This window comes from Salvelinus namaycush, chromosome 18 (genome assembly GCF_016432855.1).
Source record: "Salvelinus namaycush isolate Seneca chromosome 18, SaNama_1.0, whole genome shotgun sequence".
In the NCBI taxonomy this organism is placed as follows: Eukaryota; Metazoa; Chordata; class Actinopteri; order Salmoniformes; family Salmonidae; genus Salvelinus; species Salvelinus namaycush.
This window is the reverse complement of record NC_052324.1, coordinates 14,776,053-14,787,819: the sequence shown is the minus strand read 5'-3', so window position 1 is coordinate 14,787,819 and position 11,767 is coordinate 14,776,053. Positions and strand designations below refer to the sequence as shown.

Sequence of the window (11,767 nt, the reverse complement as noted above, 5' to 3'; positions counted from 1 at the left end):
AATTCATTCATAATACTGTGAATACAGTTGAAGTCGGAAGTTTACATACACCTTAGCCAAATACATTTAAACTCAGGTTTTCACAATTCCTGACATTTAATCATAGTAAAGAATTCCCTGTCTTAGGTCAGTTAGGGTCACCACTTTATTTTAAGAAGGGTGAAATGTCAGAATAATAGTAGAGAGAATGATTTATTTCAGCTTTTATTTATTTCAGTGGGTCAGAAGTTTACATACACTCAATTAGTTTTTGGTAGCATTGCCTTTAAATTGTTTAACTTGGGTCAAACGTCTCGGGTAGCCTTCCACAAGCTTCCCACAATACATTGGGTGAATTTTGGCCCATTCCTCCCGACAGAGCTGGTGTAACTGAGTCAGGTTTGTAGGCCTTGCTCGCACACGCTTTTTCAGTTCTGCCCACAAATGTTCTATAGGATTGAGGTCAGGGCTTTGTGATGGCCACTCCAATACCTTGACTTTGTGGTCCTTAAGCCATTTTGCCACAACTTTGGAAGTATGCTTGGGGTCATTGTCCATTTGGAAGACCCATTTGCCACCAAGCTTTAACTTCCTGACTGATGTCTTGAGATGTTGCTTCAATATATCCACATAATTTTCCTCCCTCATGATGCCATCTATTTTGTGAAGTGCACCAGTCCCTCCTGCAGCAAAGCACCCCCAGAACATGATGCTGCTACCTCCGTGCTTCACAGTTGGGATGGTGTTCTTCGGCTTGCAAGCCTCCCCCTTTTTCCTCCAAACATAACGTTGGTCATTATGGCCAAACAGTTCTATTGTTGTTTCATCAGACCAGAGGCTTCTTCCTTGCTGAGCGGCCTTTCAGCTTATGTCGATATAGGACTCGTTTTACTGTGGCTATAGATACTTTTGTACCTGTTTCCTCCAGCATCTTCACAAGGTCCATTGCTGTTGTTTTGGGATTGATTTACACTTTTCACACCCAAGTACATTCATCTCTAGGAGACAGAATGCGTCTCCTTCTTGAGCGGTATGACGGCTGCGTGGTCCCATTGTGTTTATACATGCATACTATTGTTTGTACAGATGAACGTGGTACCTTCATTTGGAAATTGCTCCCGAGGATGAACCAGACTTGTGGAGGTCTACAATTTTGGGGGGCTGATTTCTTTTGATTTTCCCAAGAGGCACTGAGTTTGAAGGTACACCTCCAATTGACTCAAATTATGTCAATTAGCCAGAAGCTTCTAAAGCCATGATATCATTTTCTGGAATTTTACAAGCTGTTTAAAGGCACAGTCAACTTAGTGTTTGTAAACTTCTGACCCACTGGAATTGTGATACAGTGAATTATAAGTGAAATAATCTGTCTGTAAACAATTGTTGGAAAAATTACTTGTGTCGTGCACAAAGTAGATGTTCTAACCGACTTGCCAAAACTATAGTTTGTTAACAAGAAATTTGTGGTTGAAAACCGAGTTTTAATGACTTCAACGTAAGTGTCACAGACATATTGTTGCATTTTTTTCTGGTTTGTGCGAAATTGTTATGAATAATATAAAACCAGTCTGCACACCACCAAGGTGAAATGGTTTAGTCTTAACTCTTGGTTGACATTGTTTGGGGATGGGTAATGTATTGATGCTCGAGTGCCAAATCAACACAAATTTGTTTCCATTTGTCTTTGTTACTTTTTTTTATATTGATGAGTCTTATTTTTGTATATATTTTTATATTTATATAGTTTTAAATGTTGTGATTATTTATTTTTGTTGTTCCAAATGTCTGAATAAAAATGTCTTAGTGCAGAATGGTCCCAGATGTCTCCCTCGTTGCCAGTGTAGAGGAAGATGTGTCCATAGCTTCTCTTCCAGTACTCATCTAGGACATAGAGCATGACAATAGTCAAAAGTGGGCATGCAGGTTGGACAGAATAAGATAGGCCAGTACAAAGTGTACGAAATGTCAATTGATGGATGCTCATTGCTCACCTGTGAGTAGGTACCGCTCCTCATAGGTGCCATTGCCCATGCTGTTGAAGTGGTCCAGTATTTGGGGAAAGTATTTATCTTTAAATTGGGGTTTTGGGTCAGTGCTGTGCTCATGATTCTTGACCTAATAAGTATGAGATATTCAGAGGAACAAATCTAATGTCTTACCTGAAAATGCCTGTACCTGAAAATGCCTGTACCTGAAAATGCCTGTACCTGAAAACGCCTGTACCTGAAAACGCCTGTACCTGAAAATGCCTTTACCTGAAAACGCCCCTTGCGTCTTGGAGTAAAGGGTGAGCAAAACAATAATGCTAATAAAACAGAGTTGGCATCTTGAAAGGCCTGTTGGTGAAAGCCTCAGCAAATCATTGTTTTTATGAAATGTTCATTGTCTGAATCATATAACATAGGTTTGTTTATTGACCTCTGAACCCAGGCAACATATTGGGCCCTATGCATAGTGGGAGTTGTAGTTCTTTCAATCGACTCAGCTGTGAAGTCCTAAAAGGCCCTTTCACAAGGGAGACACTACTAAATATTGCCCCACTAAGGTATCCCATTATGGCAGCTACAGCATCCGCCTCATGCAGGAATAAATTACTTTTCAATACTTGACTAATTTGTCCAGATACTGTCAATAGATATCAATAAGATGTGAATGTTGGTGGGGAAAAAGTGTAGTCTCTGAAGACAATGTTAAAATCTGTCAATAAATAAAAAACGTAATCCATTAGAGATTGCTGTTGAGTGTGAAACCTCTACTAATAACATTAAGTATCAATTTGGAGAGGCATGTCTCTCGCTCACTGTCACTTTCTGTTTTTCTGTATCAGTATTATCAATTGAGTTTGATTGTGCTTGCATGGTTGCCGAGTCCATATCGGTAAACTACAGCAGACTGGGTTTAGGAGACCAACGTTTCTATATTGAGTACTTGGTATATTTTACAAGGAGGAGTTATTACCTCCAGTCAATTGATCTTCAGAACGCAAAGATCAAAGACGCAATGATGTCTTTTATTATACGATTTTTTGTATATCTTTTTTTTTTTAAGTCAGGTAGAGGAAGAAGAATACTTTTTATGCAAATTGCAACTTTGCAGGAAGGTAACATTTTATTGCAGATACTACAGCCTTTAATGAATAAAATTGAGAACGTATACCATTCTGAGTGTCTCACAAATTATCAGGGAAGGACACACTATAGAAACCGGACACCTCAGTCTTCCTTTTTACATAGAGTAAAAATTCATCCAACATTTGTCCAAATAGTAATCTGTGAATAATTTTGCATCACAGAAACAGTCAATAAATAAGTCCTCAATATTTCTGTTATTCTTTATCTGTAAGGGCTTAAAATATCTATATTTATGTTGTTTGCATACATCTTTCAGACCTCTTTTCCTCAGTGATACTGAGTCAAATATATGTTCTGTATGTATATATATTTTTTAATTACTGTGGATCATTGTGAAACCTCTTGTCCGAATGGCATGCTTAAGATTTTTGAAACAAAATCCTGTTTATAAGGGAAATGCATATTCATATTTACATTGAAACTCCCTGCCACAGGCTCAAACAGTTGGAGGGCGAGGGTAAGTTCATTTCCAAATGATCCCTCAGAATAACATCTGAAACATTTTGACAACCCGGCCATTTCTTGAACGACTAAAAGTAACAAGGGACACAGACTCGAGCCCAGTCTATTAACTGCCAATCTCAAAGCTTGGGTTATGCTGTACATTACCCCACCCTGCTCCCTACCCCCAACACATACACGCTCCACACACATACAAACAATCCAATCTAGAGGCTTACGCTCCATTGATCCAAGAACTACCTATACCTACTAGCACCTAATTTAGCTGATTCTTGGTTTTGGTCAGATGACCTGTTTGAAATGTTAACATGGAAACCAGCTAATGTAGTATATATAATATTCATACATACAGCATCCCTGACCACAGATGGGAAAAATAAGACTGACTTTTATGAATGTCGACAAATAAATGCAGTTCTTGAATTCGCAAGAGTATTTAACAAAACTCAAACACATTGAAATAACACTGGATTTAAGAATGTGCTCTATAGAATGACTTAAATCACGGTTGTTTTTACAAGATTATACCATTTAAAAAAAAATCAACTATAAACAAGATTTTGATGAAAGATATGAAAATTAAAAGGCAAAATTTCTACAAAAATAAATACCCAGTGTACGTCAGAATAACTTGGTATACTGCAGACAAAAGCACTACATAAAAAAAAAGAAGCAAAGCTACAGTATGTCTATAAGTTTCACTTTCCCCTGACTATGGCCTGACACCTTGGATCCAACATTTCTGTAAGCACATGAAAAAAAGGTATAAATAAGACATTAATAAATAAAAACAGAATGAATAAAACATAGGTAATTCTTACTGTTAGTATAAAAGCATTTAAAAAGATCCTTCGGTCAAATCAGTTCATAGCTCTGTCTTTTTGTTCTGTTTTCTCAAGAGTGCCTTTTCATACAAAAATATCAAAATCAGTCCATCTTGTCATAACTCTCTACTTGAACTGGTCGGGGATATGTCCGATCTGAGACTGCATGCTGCTGGTTGGTGGACTCGAGATGCCCTCTGACCAGTCGGACATGTTAGAATGCGGGGAGGAGCTAGACCATTGGTCGGGAGACCCGGGGGAGGGGGTCAGAAAGGGGTGGTCGGGGACCTGTAGCTGGTGGTTCGGGGTGTTGTCCATGGGTCCGGAGTAGCTGTGCTGGGAGGGAGGGGTGAGGTACTGGGTGCTGGGCAGGTTCTGGCTCATGATCTGGGTCTCCTGGGGTAGGATGGTGTGGATAGGCATGGAGCCCTGGTTCCCTGTGCCCTGCTGGAGCTCTGAGCCACTCAGCTCGCTGCTGATGAAGTTCTGGCTGATGGAATGGCCACTGGTGCCAGTGTTAGAGTTCTGGTGCTGCAGCTGGATGCTCTGTTGCTGCTGCTGGAGCTGCTGCTGCAGGTTCTGTTGGTGCTGCATCTGCTGCTGCATCTGCTGCTGGGCCTGCTGCAGAAGGTGGGGCTGCGAGGCCAGCCGGGTGTTCTGCAGGCCCTGGTAGCTCATCATCTGGGACAGGCTGGTGGTGGGGAGCCCGTTGTGGAGGATTATGCCTTGCTGCCCGCCCCCCTGGTGCAGACCGCCCTGCCCACCGACAGGACCAACCCTCATGGGATTGAACTGGCTGGGCTGGCCCATGCTGGCGTGCATCCTGGAGAGCCAATCACACTGGCCATTCATGCCCCCCGAGCCGTTGGAACCTGGAAGGTGGGTGAGACGGGGCGGGAGTGGGTCGAACTGCATGTGTGCCAGCTCCTGCTTGTTGGGCATGCCCATGTGGTTGACCCCCATGTGGGGGTCGGACATCCCCTGGAGGTGGTTGAGCGACATGGACGGGGACTGCTGGAAGGGGGACGTCATCATGGGAGGGGACGCCACGTCAGAGATATACCCGTGTGGAGACTCCAGGGAGTCCACCGGGGACAGAACAGCTGAGCTATCCAGCACACTCCCTCCCTTCCCATCCTGGGAGGCTTTCTTCTTGTTCTTCATGTCCTTGCCGTCCTTGCAGCCGATGCCCTTGGCGCTGGGCTTGCGGGCCTTCTTGCCCTGGACCTTCATGCTGCCCAGGTAGCCATTGGGGGAGCAGAGAGGGGGGGACAAGGTCGTGCCCATGGAGCCTCCATGGCCATGGCTGTGCACGGGTGCACTGCGGACCAGGTTGTACTCATCCATGAGACGGACAATGTCGTGGTGCATCCTCTCTTGCGCAATGTCTCGGGGCAGCCGGTCCATGTGATCAGTTATCTCGCGGTTAGCAAAGTGCTCCAGCAGAACCTTGGCGGTCTCGTAGCTTCCTTCCCTGGCAGCAAGGAACAGAGGGGTCTCCTCCTGAGGAAGACACACAGTGAAAAACATGTTTACAGTGGGTCACAGACAGACAGCTCTCTCTTGCAAAATTGATTGTATCTCAGTAACCACGTTTATATCCTTAGTTTTTATGCGAGCAAAGTCACCATATTTTTAAGAAATCACGACAGCTGTGATGGAAGTTTCAGGACAATTTGATAAACGCTGACAGATCATTTATTCGTTCGACATGGTGGGATGTTTTTGTGTCAGTAAAAGTAATTATGCGAGAAATGGCGGTGGAAACGCCAGAATAACCCTTATATAGAAGTAAACTCGTAGTCACGCGATGATATGGTTTATGGTCCTCCTACTACGACCCGGGAAAGACTGCAGTTTATTAGGCTACAGATGAAATAAGTTCTGATGAACTTTACAGGGTGGTGAACGTGCACGGTGATGAGCTTGATGCTCCTTTCCAATATTCTCACTCTTATCCATAATAATCTCATCATGTAGACTAGCCTACCCACACTGCATCTGTGAGCTGTTGGCTAGAGCACATGTGCCAAAACCAGATTAGGCACACTTGCTATTTAACAGTTTTTGTGACAGATCTATCGGTAGAGTTGAAGATGCAATGGAAACACACTGAACTTCCGATTTGTATCCGGTAGATGAAGAAGTACTGTACATTTGTGTGCACTACGTCATCACGCACAGATTTGGAAACACACCACTGGTGGGAAAACGCGCATCTTTTTTTTACAGGATTTTTGAAAAATATTTGCATGAAAATGTCACCAATTGGATGGAAACCTAGCTACTGAGAATAACCTGCATGAATAACGGTTCAATAAAAAAGCAATGTAGCTTATGGAGACAGCTTATTCTATGGTGTTTTATCAGGCGGCAGAGATGCCTTACCTTGTTGTTCTGCATGTCCTTGTTGGCGCCGTTCTTCAGTAGTACGATAGCTGCTTCCACGTTGTTCACTGCTGCTGCCCAGTGCAGAGCAGATTTGCCTGGTGAAAGAGAGCGGGAGAGACAAACGTTCAGTACACATCAAGCCATGCCTGTCTAAACTGACCTAAAGAAACCTGACTATCATTTCTTTCCAAACCCCACATTATTTCAACATTTTGTAAAATAACATTTTTTATTTTATTCTGCCCATTTCCAATGACAAATGTAACGTTTGATTAAATTCATGGATCGAAAGTGCTCCACTTATAGCTCTGGTTGAAAGAGTACGATGAGGCTAAGGAGCCGATAGAGATACAACATTGATATAAGAGCCCTACCGAAGTCATCGATAGCGTTGACGTCAGCGTGGCAGTTGATGAGCTCCTCCACCATGCCCTCCACTGCCAGGCGGGCTGCCAGGATCAGAGGGGTGGTGCCATCGTGCATGCGGGCATCCAGGTCTGTGGCACGATTCCTGATCAAAATCTACAGGAAGACACGAGCTGGTTAACCTTGTATGAGATTATCTATAGAGATACTAAGGAAGAAAGGTCACATTGCCAATCCAATACAGTAGATCTCTTTGCTACTCAAAACCACAAATGAGTCTGCATTTGACCCCAACCTGGAAGACGCCCTGAGCGTCGGCAGCCACGGCAGCATGTAGCGGGGTCTTGCCCATGTTGTCCTGGATGTTGGCATCTGCACTGGCCTCCAGCAGACGCTTGGCAGCGTCGGATCGGGCGTAGCGGGCAGCGAGATGGAGGGCGGTCTCCCCCGTGCGGTCCGTCTGACTGTGGAGTTTGGCACCCTGGTAGATGAAATCATTGATCACGTTGGCAGAGGCATCTTCCTCCTCCTCGCTGTTGCCGGTTTCCAGACCTCCACCACTGCAGGAGGCGATCATCAGGGGGGTGAAGCCATCTGGGCAGAGGGAGGGAGGGAGAGACCATACTTTAGGACCAGGGGAGTTGACTATACCTCAGCATTGGCAGTCAGTGCACTAGTGCAGGGTCAGCATGAGACGGAGCCCAGTTCCTGGTACAAACGGTAAGAGTCAGTACTTCAAAGCACGGGGAAGATCAAAACAAAACAACAAACAAATCGAATGTGGATTTGATGCGTTTGCCTGGGTGAATCATCACAGCTCTTTTCGATAACGGATTCTGATCAAGCCCGGCATTGGGGAGCTTGGGGAAACGGGCCAGGCTATGTGAAACCTAGGCAGCTGGAAAACTGAGCATTATCATCTCTGAGGGGAGGCTCAGCCAGTCGACCTGGATAGGTTTCTCCTCTTCAAAAGAATAGCGAGCCCCAGATCTCACAGATTCAATTCAGGCTCATTGATCGGTTAGGGAGAGAAAACGTGTGTGTGCTGTGCTTTAGTTCGAGGAGCATGTTACTGTTGATTTTCTTAAAACACCCTTCAGGGGGTTTGACACTTAATAAAAGGGTGTTCTTGTATATTGGCCCGCTATTGGTTTGATTAATAAAGCATATGAAGAGATAGGCCTATTAGTGGTCCAATGATGAATGTAAGCAGGAATCAGGAAGGGAGTTTTCCCCTGGGCTCAGGGCTTCTAGCCGCATGCTTTGATCTGGATCCCCTTACCCTGAGGACACAGGGCTTTAGCTACTCCTACACACACACACACACACACACACACACACACACACACACACATCTGAGGCAGAAAAATACCTTAAAATATGACCATAAGTTTAGTTTGACGTCTATACAAAGCAAGATTTTAAGGTGATATAATTCAGTTGAATAGGAATACATATTTTGTGAGTAATACAAATTATTAGAATGATCATATTTAAATACTTTGTTATTTTTTTCTTCAATATTTGTATCCACATTTTTCCTGCCACTTCTATTGACATCATTATGAAGACCTCTCATCTCTCCTTTTCTAACACCAGTACTGACAACTGAAATGTGACTCAAAAAAACTACTTGGTACATGACCTCTGCACCGTAAATATAAGAGTAGCTGGGGCAAAATACAACAATTCCATACAACAGTATTACTGAAGTCCTACACACCTGATACACACCAAATTAAATACATACATTCTATATTCACCAAAAAATAATACAATTTCATGAAATGTAATAATCAACTCAATCCTTGTCAGTAGATATTGAGGTAAAAAAAAGAAGAAAAAATCTCCCCAAAATCAGTCAAATCCACAGCTAAAATCTGTCTTAATTTCCCTAACGATGAAACAAGTGACTGAACACACCTGGTCCCCGTACGTTGACGTCCATGCAGTCGTTCTCGATCTCCCCCTGAGGGGGTGTGGGGGCGATGGAGGGGATACGGAGATCAGCCGCATCCAGGTGCTGCTGGGTCCACTGGCGGTGGTCCGTCTGGTCATCCAGGTCCAGCATCACCTGCTCCTCAAACTGCTGGAACCAGACCAAGGGGTGGACGGACAATCAATTAGCTCACACCGCATCCAAAGCATTTCATCTCAAACCTATTTGAAAACTAAGGTTTAATTAACCGACTTTTATATATTAAAATGCTGACATTCTGGACAATAAAACCAAAAGCCAATAGAAATGAGACTACATTTTCAATATCTTAATATTAAATTAAAGCGAATTAAATTCAATAGCTTATGTAAATGTATACATCTTGAAACGAAACTGAAATCAAGTGATATTTGAAGGCTATTATCAATGATGAAAAAGAGAAAATCCCTGACTGAATATATTTTCTTCATATATTTCTTTAGGTATTTCTTAAGGAATCCATGTTCTACTCTTATTCCTGTCTTTCTCTCCAACAGTAGGTCCCAATGCCAGTATGTGGTGTCCTTAGACTTCTTACCCTAAAGCGCTTGGCGTCTGAAGGCTCCTCTTCTCCCCATTCATTCTGCTTGTTGTCCATCAGTGATATGTCCAAGGAATTTTTCAGTGGCCTGTGGTCAGACAGAAATCCCATTGAAAATCCGGATGCAGCACGTGAGCTAGCCAACTATCCCAGCTGAGCCCTCTTCCTCAGTGGCAGTGCACCAACACCGAAACAAAAGCATTGATTGAGCCCCCCCACCCTGTCCCGTCCCACCACTATCGCCCAGACAAGTCAATTAATACGCCCGTTACCTAAACCTGCTGCAACATTATCATTAATGATCCGAGCGAACACCGTTCACCCCTCTTTCTAATCGCCAACTACACCCCTCAGCCCCAAAAACTCTCGTTACCGCTCCACACCCTGCTACGACCAAATCCACGAAAAAACAAACTGTGACCCATGGTGGGAAAACAATGTGGTGCCGCATGGAAACCCGGGAAACTTACTTCAATCCCACCGAATCCTCCCCGACGGGCTCTCTCCTCTTCTTCTTGTTGGGCTCACTGGTCTTGAAGCCCTCCGGCAACCACAATTGGCCGTGCTCGCGACGACGCTTCCGTGAGGCGACCATCCCCACGCCCGCGAAGGCCAGGAGAGCCAGCCCGGCTAGGACCACGTAGATGGGATAGAGCTCCGACGGAAGCTGGGGGTCAACCTCACCTGGAGGGGAAAGGGACAACATGGTAAGGCGGACAGCAGCGGAGCCTGAGAAGCCAGGTAGGCAGGCAGGCAGGCGTTGGGTTGGTCGCAGGACTGCTAGTCCAGCTCCTCTAGTCTAGTGAAACCCCCTCCTGGAGCCTGGTCCTAGTTGTCCATGGCCAGAGCTACAACGGGAATGAGGAGCGCCGTTTGTAAAACAAGGTTGGTCCTATTCTGTAATCATCAGAATTGCTAACCACTTCTCATCAAATAGAGCTAGAGATAAAATAAAATATACAAAAAAAACACCACCTCCTCTCCCCTCTCAGCCCAGGGTACCAGGAGACAACTCTACCATTTCTTCTTTAAGGGGAAAAAAGGGAGGGATTAATGAACTTCAAATTACTGCACGCGCTTTAAGCTGTAAAGACGAAGGATTTATTAGGATTTTCAAGATAACAAAGACTCCCAACTTCTAGCACACTCCCGATCAATTTTTCCCCTTCGCTTTTTTTCCACTAACGATTTTGAAATGATAAACTCTCCCAACCCAAACCCTTAGAGATGCATTAAGTCCTGGTATTACATTCAGCGAGGTGAAGGTTGCAGCAGCCTCACACTGTGGGATGAAGTGTGTGTGTGTGTGTGTGTGTGTGTGTGTGTGTGTGTGTGTGTGTGTGTGTGTGTGTGTGTGTGTGTGTGTGTGTGTGTGTGTGTGTGTGTGTGTGTGTGTGTGTTAGAATGGTATGTGGATGGGGTAGGGGGGTGGATGAGTTGATTTACGGCAATTAACCATTTTGGAGCCTGAAGCCATTGGATTTAAACACAGACTGCTGCATTGATTGTTTAGTACATGTGATTCAAAAGTACATTTGTTTCATTGTTGAATACCAAATACACAATCAAAGAACACCCCATCATCACAGTGTGGTGTTGGAGGGTTAAGACCTAGGGGAAGAAAACCTTCACCGTGTGTGTGTGTGTGTGTGTGTGTGTGTGTGTGTGTGTTAGGGGTACAGTCCCGGGCTGTTTCAGCAGTACTCTTGGCCTGGTGACTGTTAGAATGGAAGAAGATAGAAACTCACTGTGAACAGCCTCTATGATGTAGGGAACGTTGAGGTTCCCACTGGAGGCCAGGGCCCCTAGGAAGGCTGCTACGTCAGTGGCACTCTGGAAGCACTCCGTGGACTGCTGGACGCACTGGCGGTTGTCAATCTCCAGGTACACTATGGAGCTGTGGAGGACAGAGTCATGTGACACACGTTAGACCTGATCTAAAAACCTCAGAGAGACGAAAGGATAGCTCAGTGGTTCCTGTTCAGGGAACTAGGAGCAGTTCTTCAAAAGATAGACACCAGTTTTCCATCACAATGGATGATTATACAACACATCGCTACCAAATACGTGGAAGGGCAGTTCACACAGAAACTAG

At 44.3% G+C, this 11,767-nt stretch overlaps 1 protein-coding gene across 2 annotated transcripts in view; it reads right to left on the bottom strand.

Annotated features, from left to right (window-relative positions):
• Positions 1–3,940: 3,940 nt before the first annotated feature.
• The window catches only part of LOC120063122 (neurogenic locus notch homolog protein 1-like), a 44,429-nt gene continuing 36,602 nt past the window's right edge, over positions 3,941–11,767 (bottom strand). The window contains exons 27-34 of one of the 2 annotated variants that reach the window (XM_039013299.1): positions 11,421–11,569; positions 10,143–10,356; positions 9,670–9,760; positions 9,077–9,242; positions 7,449–7,747; positions 7,162–7,309; positions 6,785–6,882; positions 3,941–5,899 (exon numbers count right to left, since the gene is read on the bottom strand). In XM_039013299.1, coding sequence (XP_038869227.1) covers positions 4,523–5,899; positions 6,785–6,882; positions 7,162–7,309; positions 7,449–7,747; positions 9,077–9,242; positions 9,670–9,760; positions 10,143–10,356; positions 11,421–11,569 — 2,542 coding nt within the window. In that variant the 3' untranslated portion in view covers positions 3,941–4,522. The remainder of the gene's footprint in view (positions 5,900–6,784; positions 6,883–7,161; positions 7,310–7,448; positions 7,748–9,076; positions 9,243–9,669; positions 9,761–10,142; positions 10,357–11,420; positions 11,570–11,767) is intronic. The other variant, XM_039013300.1, reaches the window with a different exon arrangement.